The sequence below is a fragment of the Haliotis cracherodii genome, unplaced genomic scaffold, assembly GCF_022045235.1.
Source record: "Haliotis cracherodii isolate W230 unplaced genomic scaffold, xgHalCrac1.p SCAF_6, whole genome shotgun sequence".
Classification (NCBI taxonomy): Eukaryota; Metazoa; Mollusca; class Gastropoda; order Lepetellida; family Haliotidae; genus Haliotis; species Haliotis cracherodii.
In genome coordinates this window covers 63,231,381-63,249,958 of record NW_027266319.1, presented here as the reverse complement: position 1 = coordinate 63,249,958, position 18,578 = coordinate 63,231,381, and the positions used below count along the sequence as shown (strand labels likewise).

At 39.9% G+C, this 18,578-nt stretch overlaps 2 protein-coding genes across 5 annotated transcripts in view; one reads left to right on the top strand and one right to left on the bottom strand.

The window, feature by feature from the left end:
• Positions 1–1,692: 1,692 nt before the first annotated feature.
• The window catches only part of LOC139444756 (orexin receptor type 2-like), a 149,320-nt gene continuing 132,434 nt past the window's right edge, over positions 1,693–18,578 (bottom strand). For 2 of the 4 annotated variants that reach the window (XM_071225696.1, XM_071225698.1), the window contains one exon: positions 1,693–4,977. In XM_071225696.1, the coding sequence (XP_071081797.1) occupies positions 3,724–4,977 (1,254 nt within the window). In that variant the 3' untranslated portion in view covers positions 1,693–3,723. Of the gene's footprint in view, positions 4,978–7,302; positions 7,421–10,076; positions 10,164–18,578 lie in introns of those variants that run through there. The other 2 variants (XM_071225695.1, XM_071225697.1) reach the window with 2 other exon arrangements.
• LOC139445725 (aminoacylase-1-like) overlaps positions 17,146–18,578 on the top strand; it is a 28,112-nt gene continuing 26,679 nt past the window's right edge. The window contains exon 1 of the mRNA XM_071226930.1: positions 17,146–17,290. Coding sequence (XP_071083031.1) covers positions 17,206–17,290 — 85 coding nt within the window. The 5' untranslated portion in view covers positions 17,146–17,205. The remainder of the gene's footprint in view (positions 17,291–18,578) is intronic.

Here is an 18,578-nt window from a genome sequence, read left to right as displayed (position 1 = left end):
ATATTGATATGACACATCAATGTGTCAATTACACATTTCCGAAGGCTATGCAGGCGATATACACGAGGTGATATCCCTGAGAGTCAAGCCCCATGTGGTTTTAAAAACAGTGTGGCAGTGGCAGCCAAATTCAGGTAAAACGAAAATACGAAATGATCAATTAAAAATATTGCAACGAAAAAAGTTGGTTTATTTCAAAACTTCACAAGACAACGAGATGATGATTATGGGTGCATTAAGGCATTTCTTATTTAAAATATGATCTGAAACGGTGCATAACTAGGGTCACCACTTGTGTTAAATAAAATTGATCTAAACACTTAACAAAACACAAGCCGACTTCTTGCAATGAAATTTCCCGTACGATTCTGTGAAATCGGCACATCGTATATTACCTATCAGCAGACAGGAGCCCAGTCTCTGAAAACAGTACCAAGTGTGTGGCTAAGCATCAAAGAACGGCGTCGTTATGGCTATGAAGAAATGAAAGCCCATTAATACAACATTAAACTCTTCCAATACAATAGCGGGTATAGATCTACATTGTCCAAACACGACAGGATATTAAACAATACTGATAATCACAGTAAATACAAAACAGCGAACAAACGCATGGTCAAGACACATTCGTCACTACTCGCATATTTCAATATATGTTCCGGACAGGCGAGTGATCACGAATACACGAATTGAATACTGAAATTCATTTCGCTAGAAACAGGGATTTCAAAATAATTCCCATGTCCTACCAAGTGCAAAAAATGATTTACATATTTTGATAGAATTTACAAAATTCATTGCTTCAAAATCATGCTGTCATTTTATGAAAACATTTGTTTTAAAACCTGAAGGCATGACAGTCGGAGCATATTATGATGAACATTATTTCAATTCAACCGGAACAGCTTGATAAAACTAAAAAAAATTTTTATCAAAATCTGGGTTAAAGGCTTAATTTTCTCTTGGTTAATCATAGGCACTTGGAGCATAATAGTAAGTGTGTGTGTTGAGTTTAACGCCGCCTTGGGCAGTATTTAAGATACTCTAAGGGTGATGAAGGCAGCAGACGTGGAAAAACCCAAGAGCACGGCCATGACATTCACCAACCAGGGGACATAATCAGACTATACGGCCCAATCTAATACCACATATACCCAAGGGCTTACGAGTGTGTTATTATATTAAAAACTTATACTACAAGTGTTACGCCGATGTCTAGTGAAACTGTTCAAACTGTTCGATACACGCCATAAATTGGCTATATGTAAACTGAAAGTGCCCGGATGTTGAAGTGACCAGAAGAGACAAAGGGAGATAAGTCATGTGAAATCAGGCAATTCAAAGGTGATTGAGCCCCGGTTAAACTCCATACACCGATGTACATGTAGCACGTGAGATCCGTCGCTAGTTTGACCCGCAAACAACACTATACAAATAGCATGGAAATATACAAAACGTTAAATTAGACAATTCCAGAAGATATCAAATATACACGGACACAAACCATATAAACAATCTTAACATGTTAGTATATACATAACGAATAAATAACAAATAGGATTATATCGACATTTATACACAAACAAAACATTAACGAGTGATATTTCATGTAATATGACATTAAATCAACATTTGAATACTTCAAACACAACTAACTACAACTTACTAAACGGCGACGAGGTGCATCGATTTAGTATCTATAGTCAAAATAACCAATTTGTAATTTGTAATTTAACCTACAAGTAATGTTTTTGCTTTGGTTTCTTTTTTTAGTTCATTTTCGTAGCCAATAATATCCTATGCGTAGTTAAACAATAAGCGCACTTTCTAAAATAAATATTAAAAACACACTAAACAATATAAGTATAGGTTTAATTTACAACGAAATTATTATAAATAGTTGCGGCCTTAAACAGTCCCCCTGGCTCATGCCAAGACTTGGTGTTTTTCAATTAATACCTCAACTCTAAATGCTCTTCCCTCCCCGAGATAATACCACTAAATTGCACAGTTTTTTGTTCAGTAGTGTATGGATATTTTTTCTTTGGTCTGTGAAATGAAAATTAGTTCTTTTATTGTAAAAATGTAGGTTGGTGGGGTAAGAAAAATAATCTCGATTTTCCATGTGAAATTTTTGTGACATTTGACAGGAATGTTAAAATTGTGACAGATAATTCCATACGCTGCTTGAAGTGCATGTGAACCTATGCGTGGTATTTGAGCGAACATTATGGGTCAATGTATCATGTCTAGGTCAGGCAGGAAAACAGTTTGTGATTTTTTATTCATAAGTGTTATAATCAAGTTTAAATTTGATCTGATTCAGCACATCCGTAAACCAAGCAATAAAAATATAACGCCAAACGAGAAAAAAACTGAAGGCGACGTTATCCGCCTTCTGATTCTGAGAGCATCGTTAAGCTTGAATTGTACGTTATGATCATTTTGTACCGAAACTGGGTTAGGGGCACCTAAAGGGCGAACGAGTTACTCCGCCCCAACGTGAAGTTACTGTCCTGGTCTACCTTCCTGGTGGCAGCCTGCTTACTAACACATGGGTGACTGGGCCAAACTCACACCGACGTCACGCCGAGTTCCGACCTGCGGATACAGCTTTACCACTATTACGTCTAAACTCCCTGCACTGTCACTGGTGCTTCGCGGCGTGTTATGTCTCCAAGTAAATATGTGCACCGTTAAGCAGGATTTCCATTATTATATGTTTAAGTTTCGCCTAAAGCTGTTTCACATAAATTCATTTATAAAAGGATGAAGAGCTATATATTAGAAAACAGGGTTATATTTTTTACCATGGTGATATAAAAACACGTACAATAGGTACGTGCCCTGTCGTGTGTCGTATATACTGTAAGCAAAGGAAACGCACCATATACCATATTTTTATGATACACCCTTCATTAATCTATCGTCACATTCTATTCCATGTACAACTGGTGAATTCTAAAGACGTGAAAATACTAGGAGACAAAACTGAGACAAAATAGCCCGATGTATGTACAGTTCCTCTCTATATATGTAATTAAAATATGTTCAATGGTTAAACAATTAAAATATATAGTATGAGAAAGTGGTTTTGTTTAAGGCCGCATTTAACAGTATTTAAGTTACATAACGGCGTGTCAGCTTGATATGGGAGTCGTGTGGGACTTTTACCACCCCTGGTGAAATCAACGAGCACAGATATGGTGCTGACAAACCAAGAAACATAACCAAGGCACTCTGGGATTCGAACCGAGCATCACATGTTCCTGGTACCCCAAGGGACGCAACTCTGCACCTTAGACGACTGCCCCGGCCTCCATATATAGGATGAATATGTTCCCCTTTACATGAATTAAGTATATATATTTTGTGACGCAGCAGACATTGTTCACACATAGCATACACCACAAACAGCACTACTCCTATTAATACAACCAGGTGGTTCTATGCAAATACAAGCATACTACAGGAATGCGAGGAGATGGGCCGGCCATCTCAATCATGAGGTGTATACACTAAAACCTCGTTAATCCGGACGGTCTGTCCCCGTTGAAATCGTCCGGATTAACAGATGTCTGTTTAAAGAATCATGGGTATTTGGATACGATCCTCTTATGTGTAGAGGCGTGACCAACAGTAATCGTCCGGAAAAGGTGAGTTCCGGTATAGCGGGGTTCGCTATAGTCGGTGTTAATACACTTACAAGCTACTCGACCAATGTCAACAGTCAATAGGAATCATTTCCTTCTTCGTGCTTCTATCAGAGTCACATTTCTGGGGGTATCGCCTTCTCCTTCGTTCACAACATAGGATTTTCTTGATCGCTATTTTAGCCTGGCGTCTGAAGTTAATGTTTAAGAAACTGTAGATAATTGGATTAATTGCGTTATTGATGAGAAAGAACTTTGAGAAGAGCTTGCTTGTGACGGCAGCCGTGGTGCTTTGAGTCTCTTCTATGCTTTTGTCCACAGATCGGATGATCATAATGACTATAGCAGGCAAATAGCTTATAAGGAAGGCTACGGTCACGGCGAAAAGTACGATTGTCGTACGACTTACGTGGAGTTTGGATGCATACGCGGACAAGCTTGCGAAACGGGAGCGTACGGTTTGAGTAGCGGAGACAGTATGGCCGTTGCTGTTGTTGCACGAGTCTTCGTCGCTTACGCTTGGGAGGTACTTGACTCGCATTTTCTTCCTCTCATGCACTTCCTCTGTTGGTTTGGAGATTTGGTCTCCTATCACCATTTTCTGTCGGCTTCGTATCTCCATCCAGATCCTAATGTACAGGACCGTTAGGATCAGAAGAAATGCCACGAAGATCAACATCAGAACGCCGTAATACACTATCTGGAAAACCTTGTTTTTGTAGTCTTTGTCGATGGAGCAGTCGTAGCCCATGATGTCGGTGTTGGGGATGACGGGGTGGCTGATGCCGAAGATGACTGCTGCGGGTGCCGAAAGAACAAGGGCCATAACCGCTGCAAGAATACACAACATCTTGATCTTAAACAAGCTGATCACCATCAGCGGACGGCAGATTTTGAAGTAACGATCAAAGGCTATTTCAAGCAAGACACACGCAGACCCATATATCGAAAACGTCTCCGCGAACCGGAAGATCTTGCATCCGGATGAACTGTAGAAGGCGTACGGGTATCGCAGGTCGTAGATCTCCGTGGGCATTCCCACCAAGCAGGCGACAAGGTCAAAGATGGCCATGGTCAGGATAAAGTAATTGGAGGATGTCTTCTTGAAGCGACGACGATAGACGTAGACAACTAGGCCGTTGCCAAAGACGCCGGTGACCATGAGCATGGCGACGTAGATCATCACCGGAATGTACTGAAGTGCATGTCTGTCATTCTCCTGCAGCAATAGGTCGTGATCCACTTCGGTCAAGGACGAATTGCATACGGGTTCTGTGCAGTTGACCAGATGAGGTGATAGGGACATCTTACTGGCGTTCATCATCTGCAAAATACGATTAATAATAATAATAATGATGATAATAATAATCAATAATAATAATAATAATGAGTCAGGATCACCCAAAGCTTCTTTACTGCATTTTAGATTTCAATAAACAAACAAACAAGTAAATAAATAAATAAATAAATAAATCATCATCATCATCATCATCATGATTTCGTCAGCGATAGGGATTTATTCTGTCCGAAATCAAACATCCTCGAATAATAAATAGTAATAAAGTGACAGAAGTGACAGAATATTGTACGTGTATTTCTGAGATCATATATTTTTTATTATAACCATCGTGAAATAGATGAGGATATGTCAACTGCTGGGCAAAAGAAAGTATTAACTTCTAATTTAGAATTGACCAAACAATTACAAACGTTACTAGGCTGAAAACAGTAGTCTGTCAAATGATGCATGTGAGATCCTCTATACCTGAGTCAACTTCATCACCTCCTGATAACAATTTCGTTTAGCCATCATCAAACAAACATGGATGTGTAGTTTCTTTTTCCCAAGACCGCGGCCTATTGTCGTATAAAATATCAGTCAGAATTAATACTGTTGAGCGGGTGTCTTAGTCTATCTCACAGTCCGTGAACCAGATTATTTTTTCTTTCGCCTAGCCCGTACAGTAATGCTACATTACTACATCCTACATATTCCACATTCCAACAAGAAACGCCTTTCCATGATGGAAACTATGACAACTGCAGTTAGATATGTGGTGCGCTTTCAGTTCCCGGGAGGGGAGGTTGCAGGGTCACGCAGTCAACCCTTTTTCTTCTGAACATTTATACATGTGACTGACAAAGCGTGAACGTTTATACAATATACAACTAAATTATTTGGTGATATGTTTTCAACGAAATTAATACATTCGACCAAATGCAAATTCATCTACCAACATTGCTTTTTTACTGTATTTTCTGGAAGAAATTATTTTTTGTTTTAAAACCCCATCTCCCAAAAGTAAACAATGTATATAGACAAAGATGCATGTATGAGAAATATAGTTAACAGCAGAGTGTTGTTTATGCCTTCTTATCTAATGGAATGGCGATATACATATTTATACCATCACATATTTGGAAGCGACTTCAAGATGTGTCACAATATGACCGCAATATTAGGCTGAAAAAAACCATTTGTTTCTCGAGCATTGGCGTCACTTTAAATCATTTAATTTTAATTGCTTGTAAAAAATAGTTTTTAAATTTCCCGCGTCATATAAAGCATACTCTATTATCCATAAAATAACTGGCTTGAACTCTGACATTGTGCTACAGTGACGAGTTCAATGAGTGCTTGTTGGTTTTCGGGGGTGGGGAAACTAAAAAATGTTCCACCTATATCATCACATATATTTTCAAATATATATATATTAAAAATCCTACAATCCTCCTCACTTTTGAGGAAAATATTATTTTGTTAATTTTATTTTATTATGCAGTCTAATACTGGTACCATGTTCGTTCGGGCACGAGCGCAAAGAGAAAATATTCAAATATTTCAGTCTTCGGAAATGATATTCTTTTACTTAACCTTTTTGGAGTTCCGATTTGTAGCTTCAAAAAAAAGAGAGATGACTTCTTTGTCTTAGGACCAAACTGGCGGTGAGGTTCCTCGTTATGTGTGAAAGCATTACAGAGTATTGGTAAAAGTACTTCTGTACATATTTAATAATAAAATGTACAAAACAGAAGGCTTACGATCTTGAAGCCAATCTCATTAAAATCATATCTTAGTTCTCGCTATCGCTAAACACAGCTGTGTTGAGATGCAGCGAAAACGTAGATATGATTTTAATAAGATTGTCTTGAAACCATGGAAACAGTGATCTTTGGTTCTCAAATTGAGAAAATAATTTTACAAGTGGAGACACCCCTTAAACCTACAATGGGTTTTATTGTACTAAAGTCAATAAAAATATCTGTAAAATTAGTAAACATTAAACGCCGCCGAGATAGGCTTAAGTGAGTGAGTTAGTTTTACCGCCGCTTAGAACTGTATTTCAGTTATAGCATAACGTATCAGTTTACTGTGGCAGGAAAGCAACGAGTGAGTGAGTGAGTGAGTGAGTGAGTGAGTATGGTTCTACGCTGCTTTTAGCAATATTCCAGCAATATCACGGCGGGGGACACGAGAAATGGGCTTCACACATTGTACCCATGTCGGGAATCGAACCCGGGTCTTCGGCGTGAAGAACGAACGCTTTAACCACTAGGCTACCCGACCGCCCCAGGAAAGCAACGAAGTGATGCGGGTCTCTGATATGTTTTGGGCCGACCATGTAAATATAAACTGTTACATACATACCGGTTACAGCTTGTTTTAGCGTGTGTGGGGCAGTCCACGAAGTATATGGAAAAAGCTAGTTATTTACTAATGGGAAAACGACACAAGCTTCGACACTGTCCACAGGTCATGTATCGAGTGATGTCGTACGCGGATGTCGATTTCAGTTCGAAGAAATAGTGTTGAAATATGACTCATTGTTGCCGAGGAGATTCGATTGGTCAGAATTATCTGCGTTGTTAATGACAATTTCTAACTTCCTGGTGGTATGGGAGGTTAATTTACTCATCTGTCGTTACTGTCATGAAATTGTTGATGTTTTATTATTTTTCATTATTAACTTATATATTAAGTAACTGTTGTAATTATATTTATAATATAATACAATGTAATTATGTTTATAATATACATATACAATGTTATACGAGTGAGTGAGTGAGTATGGTTCTATGCCGCTTTTAGCAATATTCCAGCAATATCGATATCACGGTTGGGGGCACCGGAAAATTGGCTTCACACATTGTACGCATATGGGGAATCGAACCCGGGTCTTCGGTGTGACGAGCGAACGCTTTAACCACTAGGCTAACCCCTCGCCCCCAGTGCTTTACGAGGAACCCTGAGTAAAATGAGGAAAAAGCAGTGGGGGCAGCTGGAACCAGTTGTATGGTTTTTGTTTTACGCCGCACTCAGCACAATTCCAGTTTCATGACGGCGGTCCGTCATTAATCGAGTCTGGTTCAAACAAACCAGTGATTGATATCATGACAGGCAATCAACTCGACCACCGAGCCGGACAACCTGATACATTTAGTCGCCCTTGCAACAAGCATAGGGCGGGGACCAAATCTAACCAGGGATCATCACGAGGGCTATTAGGGTGGACATGAGTCAGTATGTGGGGTGGGGTGAAGGGGTGGGGTGAAGGGGTGGGGAGGGGAGATGGATGTGGGTGGAAGTTGACACAATAGTCACCCACTCCATATGTGTATACACTTTCATGCATCTTTTTAATTTGTCAAACTTCAGAAACCTTTTAATGTTTCTTTTTATGGTTTAATGTAGATATGTATATAGGTCCCGTTCTTGTAAATATGTAGGATTTCTACCTTTTCTACCTGTTCGTGTCCATATCGGATTTGTATCGCTCTTTCATCGAACCTGTTCGGTTAAATACGTTTAAGGCACTTGACTTAACTTGATCTAACGGAAATACTTAGAAACAAGAAGAGTAACCAAACCACGACCTGAAACTGAACTTGTTTGAAATTCATATAGGTTAAAACAAATTAAAATAACATCGACTGTTTATAAATTGATCAAAACTCCCGTGTACTCCAAAAGAATTACTTTTTAAGGTTGTTGTTGATCGTAACAAAGTCTACACAATATATATGTATATCAAAGTGTATCTCATAGGCAAGATTTCCCGATGTTGGTAGACGTACGCATGTCATGGGAAAACATCTGATTGTATGACAACCGACACGTGAATGTCCGAGTGTTGATGGTGAATCACTCCATAGTTTCACAACGTACAGGGGGCACGGGTCGCCCAGTCGTCTAAGGCGCCGCGATTCGCTGTGCAGAGTTGCATCCCTTGGGCACGCCAGAAACCTATGATTGTGGGTTCGAATCCCTGTTCGACCCGATTATGTTTCTAGATTTGTCAGCACCATATCCGTGCTCGTGGGTTTCACCGAAGTGGTAAACGTCTGAGACCTGCATCACTTTGGGCTTTCCTCCCACATTAAGCTGAAGCGCCGCGATATAACTGGAATACTGTTAAAAGAGGAGTTAAACCCAACTCACTCACTCACTCACTCACAGCATACATTGTTGGCGGTGAACGGGATGCCGACTGCTTTGCAATATCATTACTGTTATTACAAAGTACACATACAAATTTGTCAGTACAGAGAGATTGAGCTTCGTCGCTTCTTTAAACAATATTCCAGTTATATCACGAGGATGACAACGAGAATAATCTCACACATTGTACCCATGTGGAGAAACAAACCGGTCCTTAGGGGTGACGAGCGAACGCTTTAATTACTGTATTGCCCCATTAGTATTACCCTTATCGACACTCTGAGTTTTGGAATGAATCGAAAAACATTTTCACGTCCAATATTCCCTGTCTAAACAATTAAATATTTCTGACGTTTCTCCATTTTCTATTTAGTTTTTTTAAACATTTGTTTTAAATAACACCGTATAGGTCAGCCATTACGGTCGGATGTTCATGCGGCGAAACGTCCAAATTCGGTGATATTTGCAATATTTCAAAATACTCTGACAAAACTGATTTTAGTACAGCTGATTTAAGGTGATCATTTGAAAGCAGACATGTTTCGCTAAATTGAGCAAAGATTTGATTTAATAGGGGTGTTTTAGCAAGCTATACATTTTTATGCCATTTATACTATTCGACTTTATACTATAATTGAAATAAATAAAAATAATAGCAAATATATAATTAACCCATTTACTGAAATGACAGGGTTAAACATCAGATACATATAAATACGAATTAAATATTCATCATATGTGCTGAAATATTAATATATTTCAGAATTACGTTAATGTGAACCCATGACAACCACCAAATAAAACTGAAATGTAATAGTGTGTATGGATACGATCATAATAATGAATTAAATTATATACTAATAAGGTTAATACTAGTACCAGCACAAGAAGAAGAAGAAGAAGGGGTATCCCAAAGCGTTGCTACAAGGATAAAAACTTAAAGATGATAGATGCTTAATGAAGATGGTAACATCCATACATACCTCAGCTCGCCTCAAGCACATCGTATTAGCGATCACTATACTACCAAGCGTACTGTGGCTGAACGTAGTAAAATGGCCTTTTACCATACATAACAGGAAAATCGTCAACCATAAGGGGAAAGGGGGGCGGTGAGGTAAGGGGGATCTGTCAGCGTCTGTTTCTCACACTGGCAGGAAAGACCATCTCTTGTCTGACAAGTAGTGAAATCAAGGGGACGCGCACCTCTTCCTAAACATCTCGTCTTCCACGCTTACTACGTACTGAGTGATTAATAATACATAGATACGCGTGGCTGTAGGTCACTAGGTCAGGGACGAGCTTCTGGGTGTGTTATATGAAGAAAAATATATAATTTTTGTTTTGTGTGATTATTGTACGTTACTAACGTATGCGTACTGAGTGTGTGTCTGTGTGGTAGTCAAGTAGATATCGCGTTCGTTCGTCACATACAATTCCCGGTTCTATTGTTTGTTTGTTTGTTTGTTGTTAACGCCGCATTCAGCAATATTCCGGCTTTACGACGGTGGTCTGAAGTAATCGAGTCTGGACCACACAATCCACTTATTGATATCAGAAGCATCGAGCCACGCAATTGGGATACGATGACATGCATCAACCAGGTCACTGAGCCTGACTACCCGATCCCGTTAGTCGCCTCTTACGACAAGCATAGTCGCCTTTTACGGCAAGCATGGGTTGCTGAAGACCTATTCTACCCCGGATCCGGGTCCGGGTTCTATTCCATATGGGTTCTTCGTGTCTTGGCAGGTGGTTGCTAAAGCGGTTAAAAGCTATAATAATTTATTCGGTGGCCACTTGTGTGTTCACATGGACATGTATGAATTTTAGCAATAATATAATATTAATGAAGATGGTACAAGATGGTACTTGTTGTTATCCTGCCTCGGTAAAACACGGGCTGAGTTAAAGAGTGAGTCGGGTTTAACGTCGCTTTTAACAGTATTCCAGTTATATCACGGTATGTCAGCTTAATGTGGGAGGAAAGCCTGAAGTGATGCAGGTCTCAGACGTTTACCACTTCGATGAAACCCAAGAGCACGGGCATGGTGCTGACAAACCTAGAAACATAATCATGCCGAACCGGGATTCGAATCCACAATCATAAGTTTCTGGCGTGCCAAAGGGACGCAACTCTGCACAGCAAACTGCGGCGCCATAGTCGACTGGACCACCCGCGCCTCCACGCAAGTACTTGGTCGAGCAATAGGATACAAAGGAGAAGAGAAAGCAACTGAAAGGGATATCGAATAATTATTACAAGGGATCAGTCACAAAACATGGCATTAGATAATCGATTTCGATTTCTGTATTGTAATATTATATTATGTAACTTTGTAAACAGAAACATATGTGCTTTGTTATAAAATTATATAAGAATTACATGATACTAATTAATATGGAAATATAAACTGTAAGTGGCGCTTAATTTTTTCCAAGTGCAGATATATCAGTGTATTATCGCATGTATAGGCGTGTCGTTCTCAATGTCTCGTGTATGCAATTGTATTGCTCGGGATCTATAACAAGTTTACTTGATCTGTCTGGATGGATATGTCTTGTTATCTCGAATGTTCGGATATCTCGAAGTTACAACACGGCCAGATAAGGGGTTCGGCGGTATACATAAAGACTGTATTAACTGATAATATAATCCCGTTTGGATGATATAACACTATAACTGTATTTTAATGTAGAATTAACAGTAAACCGAACTCTCACGATAAGCCCACACTTCCATTAGTCACGGTGAATAAAAAACGTATTTGGTTGGAGGGAATCTGCAACTAGTGACATCACTGCATCCTGGGGAAATCTTCGAGGCACAATGAGAGATAGAAAACGTCTGAAGTTCGTAAAAGAACAAAGCGTCTCTCTGAGTTTACGTTAGAAAACTTCAGTGAGACAGACTCATTGACAAAAATGCAGCAATATTCAAGCAAAGAAATTACAGATCGATAGCACCATTCTCTACTTTTCTGTCATAAATTGTAAGTAATGTCTTAGAACATCTGAAAAGGGGTTACTGGCGTTAACATAGACAGATTAATGCGACCTTGTTAATCCCAAACCACGCTACCCAGCCGATTACTGTAAGAAAATCTACAAATATTCAAGGGACATCATCCCTAACAGTGTATCCTTTAACCAGAAGCGGCACTGTCCGGGTGAACGGGGTCTGGTGTGTATACAAGGGATGAACTCCATAACGGTGACTTGTTTATCCAGATATTTATTAATCCGGACGGTTTAACTGAAATGGTGCTGTCCGGATGATGGGGTTGGGTGTATTTGAATTGATACTGACTGATACACGACTCTACTCCATAACGTTAGAACGTTCAGAAATGTGTTTATCTGGGTCCCGTCACACAAAGCGACTTCTGGCTAAGTTTATGTTAAATTATGTGAGTTCCGATCACCTTAGCACTAACAGAGCTTTGTGGAACGGGACCTGGGCCCCGTTCCTCAAAGCGATCTTAGCGCTACGATTGTCGTAAGTCAATGTTAAAGAATGGGAGTTAAGATCGACTTAGCGCTAAGATGACTTTGAGGAAGGGGGCCCTGGATGATTTGACTGAAATCTTACCGTACGGATTAACGGGAGTTTGAGTGTGTTTGATTCGATCTACTTAATGCCATGTGACTATGAATGAGTATGTGTAGTTTCAGCGTGTGAATGACAAACGAGAGGTGTTCATTTCCTTCAGCCAAACACGACCTGAACCCCGACACACAGAGACCATTGAACTCGGCGCGGATACCATATCCGCTGACACAGCAAGGATCAGCTCTGCATATCATGCTTGCTATACGGCGTGGGGATTCAAGTTAGAAAACGTCACCAGCATACGGTGGCCCATAAGGGACATGGAGTCTGTTTTTCAATATTTTTATATTTCACTTACTTTTATCGTAAGCTTTTGCAAATTAACACAATTTGTCATAAAAAATGTGATAAATCATGTATAAAAACAACCCAAAACATGGAAAATGTACTTTCGAGCAGCTATTGAATCGCTGAAATGTGAAGCGGAAATGTCAAAAAATAAAATGGAAATGTCAAAAACGAAAACGAAAAGAACAAAAACTAAAATGAAAATGTCAACAACAAAAACGAAAATGTCAAAAACAAAAGCGAAAATGTCAAAAACTAAAATGAAAATACAGAAAACTATTTCCACTGCGGTGATAATATTTGTTTTTGACATTATCATTTTAGTTTTGTGACATTTTCGCTTCACTTTTCAGCGATTCAATATCTTCTTTATGAATTATCATAATTTATCACATGATTTATCGTGTTAATTTGCAAAAGCTTACGATAACAGTAAGTGAAATACTTTGACTCCATGTCCCTTATGGGCCTCCGTACCAGCAACCTTCCTGCTGGTCGAAATACGCGACCAAATGGATAGAGTGGTCAGGCACCGTGATTTGATCATTTGCGTGTCATAACTCCCCGGTGACATGGAGCGTTCCACGCAATATCAATCACTGGATTATCTGGTCCAGCCGTCATACAGCGAGCATATTTCTGAGTGCGGCGTTAAACAACAAACAATCCTGTATGATACACGGGTCTTTGTTTTGAATAATGGCTGATTTACTGTCAGCTGGTGACACGTTCTTGTATGATCATTAGGTTTTATAGACACCATATAAATAGTCACCTCGCTGTGTTAATAGCTGTGTTTATAGGATCCTATTATAAACTATATATTGTTTTTGCCAAGCACGAACATTGAAAACCAGCTGTATTATGGAAATGAGGCAGTATATATACTTAATAGAAATGACTCAATGTACCAGTTCACATCGTGACAATAAAAAGATATTTTCAGGAACAATATACACGTACGGTTCCCTGATTTAAACACGACCTGTTTTGATCGTGCGGGAAACATATTTCTCTGCGAATGTTTGTTACAAGAATAGGACCCGTGAAGATTCCGGGCTAGAATAGGTCTACAGCAACCCATGCTTGCCGTAAAGGGCGACTATGCTTGTCGTAAGAGGCGACAAAAGGGACCAGATGGCTAGGCTCGCTGACTTGGTCGATGCATGTCATCGTATCCCAACTGCCTGGATCGATGATGTCATGATGTCAATCACTGGACTGTCTGGTCCGGACTCGATTATTTACAGACCGCCGTCATATAGCTGATGCATAATTTGTATGAAAGATATTAGGTGCAACTGAATGTTGGTCGAAATGGTAAATGTAAAAAACGGACCAGCGCCTATACTGGAGCAGTCCCCTTTTTCATATAACAACGTTTAACATCACTTGCTTGATAACGGTGTTAGAATCTACACCGAAACGTTGCTCCTAATTGTAATAAAGGAGTTGTTCACCCATAACTCTTATCCTTACTTAGTACCCAAACTTCTAAATACCTCTCAAAGAAGTTACACGTAGAAGATGTTCAAACAAGTGTGAGTGAGTGAGTATAGCTTTACGCCGCTTTAAGCCATATTCCAGCCAATTAGTTCTCGCTGCCGCGAAACAAAGCGGAAGCTAGAACTAAGATCTGATTTTAATGAGATGGTATTCCAGCAATATCACGGCGGGAGACACCAGAAATGGGCTTCACACATTATACCCATGTCGGGAATCGAACCCGGAATTTTCAGCATGACGAGCGAATGCTTTAACCACTAGGCTACCCGACCGCTCCCTTCAAACAAGTACACGGACAAAATGCAACAAATCAGATTGAAACAATGTCAGAAAACAAAGCTTTCCAGATTTTATACATTCGGAACACACGAGGGACGATGGTAGGACTATGAACACTACGGCAGTAGGGTACAATAATTTTGAAATTATGTATTTTATTAGAAAATACGGCCATTTCGGAAATACGGAAAATTCGTACTACCTATGAAGAAGCACCTGCAAGAACCATCACATCCTGATACGTATGTATCATCTGGACTAGACAATCCAGTGACTGACATTGTGAGCAACGATACACACTGTCGTGGGACGATGACACGCAATCAATCGAGTTACCACCGATACATTTAGTAGTCTCTTACGACATGGTCTTAGGCAAGCGGGGCATATTCTAAGCCGGTGCCTCTTTCGCTCGGTCAGATACAATTGAAAGACCGCCCGTTCTGTACAACTGGCGTCAAACGAGAGAGTAGTATTCTCGATAATTCTCTGCAACCGATATCAAAATGGGGACGTTGTATAAAAACTGTGATTAACAACTTAGATGATACTGACCAATCACAACTCTTCCACAACATTAAGTCATGTTGAGTGTGGGGTTTTGGTTTGGTTTGTGGTTGAACCCTCTGGATGCCGAGTGTTTTTCTGACGCATATTTTCCAAAGATCTGAAAAGTGAAGGTTGTGCGAGAATTGCACTCACGCGGCACTGGAGTGAGTGAGTGAGTTTGGTTTAACTCCGCTTTTAACATTATTCCAGTTTTATCACGGCGTGTCAGCTTTATGTAGGAGGAAAGCCTGAAGTGATGCAGGTCTCAGACGTTTACCACTTCGGTGAAACCCACGAGCACGGGTATGGTGCTGACAAACCTAGAAACATAATCGGGGCGAACCGGGATTCGTACCCGGAATCATAGGTTACTGGCGTACCCAAGGGACGCAACTCTGCACAGCGAATCGCGGCGCCTTAGACGACTGGGCCACCCGTGCCCCCCGCGTCACTGGATCTACCTCCGGCTATAAAATTATGCAGAGATGTAGAATATTTAATTTCCTATCTGATGGTGTAAATTTAACTGCAAATATTAAATCGGTTTGAAAAAAGACACTGCAAAGTGTTGCCCGAGAATTTATTCTGCGTTGAAAAACAGCAAATTTGGCCGCGTTTTATCGTTCGCCGATAAAAGTACTGTGTGGCGATTTTTTTTAATTTTGTAGTTTTACAGAAACTGTGAGCGAACAAAATACTTCCTTATATCTGAACGCCATAAATATATACCAAATGGATTTATATGCTTATGTATAACGTAATACATTCAATACAAAAAGTAGCCTGCCGTAAATGACGAAAACTGATTTCTTTTGTGTGTGTCATACTGTGTTTATTTGTTTGTTGGTTAACACCACACTCAGCAATATTCCAGCTATATGACGACAGTCTGTAAATAATCGAGTCTGGACCAGACAATCCAGTGATTGACATCATGAACATCGATCCACGCAATTGGGATACGATGACATGCTTTAACCAAGTCAGTGAGCCTGACCACCCGATCCTGTTGTTCGCCTCTTATGACAAGCATAGTCACCTTTTAAGGCAAGCATGGGTTGCTGAAGACCGGGTCTATACATCTTAATCAGTACTGTATGTCAAAAGAGACATTGTATCCGTGTATGGTTTGTTGTTTTACGCCGCACTCAGCAATATTCCAGCTATATGACGGCGGTCTGTAAATAATTGAGTCTCGACCAGACAATCCAGCGACTGATATCATGAGCATCCATCCACGCAATTGGGATACGATGACATGCAAAAACAATGTAGACATTACACTCACGAATAAAATGTAATCAAAGAAACTTATGATTTTGTGATTATTTTGACATGGTAAATGGAGAGAATAACCAACAAACATCGAGCAAATACGGATTATCTGCCCCGAGTGAATTAGTGGAATAATTACCGCTTTCTGTCAAAACGGATAATTCGCGATCAACGTATTCAATAGGGGTTTTTTTCAAAATATTAACTGACCTTTTAAGAAAGTGAGTGTTGTTTTATGCCGCAGTACGGCCATACCACGGCGGTTTATGACTTATCTGATTTAATTTAGATTAAATTAGTGGATTTGAAACTGATCATGAACGGTTGATTTCCGCTAGCTGCAGTAACAATATCTTTGTGCAGATCTCTAATCCTGATAATGACATATGTCACTACAGTAACCGCAGATTGGGTTTCCACGAAGTTCTGCCCAGATTTAGAGTTATCTCCCTTCCGCGGTCTCGGGAACAAGCTCCTCACAGCGATGTTACCGAGAGTGTAACGAAGGTGTCACGCGCTGGGAAGGAGCTTGGTCTCGGGAAGTCCAGCCAACAGAAAGCCGAGCTTCGTCGAGACGAGTTCTGCATCTCACCAACTGAACAATGTCGGAAATTCGTGAGGATCCTGCAGTGTCACTCTTCAGGGAGTACCTGAAGATACCAACAATGCACCCTGATCCAGATTACAGTAATTATGACTTTTACAACTTGTTTGCTTCTAATGCATATCCTTGGTAAAGACGGGATATATGTCTTGGGTTTTATGCCAAAACGGCCTCCGGCAAAAATGACTCCAAGACGTGGTAGAAACGGTTGATTGTCGAAAGAATTTCCAATGAATAAAACGTTAAAAGAAACTTAATCATTGATTGAGTAATATTGAGCTATGTATCTGCAAAATCATACAGCATTTCTAATGTATGGGAAAAAATGTTTGTGATATAAAGTAGACACAATTTAAGGATAAAATATTCTTTACGTACTATTAGCAACGTTTTACTATAGAACCTTGAACACTTGTCAAGTAAGACTTTTGTTTGTCAAATACTGTGTTTGACTCTTCAAAACCATGCTTCTGTGTTTTATTTTTCACTTTATACAGCACACAATGTAACATGATATATGTGAAGCAGTGGTGTGGCCTATATACTTTGTCACAAAGTGTTTTACTCAGTGGTATGATCGCCAATATCTGCTCAAGATCAACTGCTCCACCCCTCTGGGCAGTACCCTTGACCACCCTCCCCGACCACCCTCCCCCATCTTTCCAATATGTCACCTACGGTATTCGTCACTTGTGCTCTTGAACATAGGGAGGTGTGTACTTATTAAAGGGGCACTAATCTCTGGCTTCTGCTCGGCTGTCTGACACCGGCGGCTAGGGCTCACTAGCTGCCGTGAGTCGATTTGCTCGCTAACACAACTGAGCGTGACAAGAGACTGGTACCATCTGTAAACACTGCGTAAATAAACTTGGAGGCAATATTTGTTTTACACATTTTTGAACACAGATTGGTTACCCATGATCCATGAAGATTTCGACAAAGGGCGCATATTAATTAATTTCTTCAGCCTAAACAAACAGACAAAAAGAACGGCGGAGCTCATCGGATGCCCTTATTTGGAAATATCCTTGATGGTTATAGTTTAATAATAAAAATGTATCCCTGCAGTGAAAGCATTTTCGGATTTCGGATTGCGTGGATCATTCGATTACTACTCCCTTGTTGTCATCCATGTTTTCTGGTATAACCCAACACATGTGTATTCGTCGTTATTCACTTGATGCTCAGTTAATTAATTTATTGCAGGTATAATTAGTGGTAGCATCACTCAGATCACCTGATAAAGGTTCCCATTTGGCATTTATTGTGTCTGGGGTAATTATTCAATCTAAATCCAGGTTTGAAGTGAGGTGAAATGTGTGCTATGTAATATGCACGTGGCAGCCCAGCAAGAGATGAATGATTAGTTGA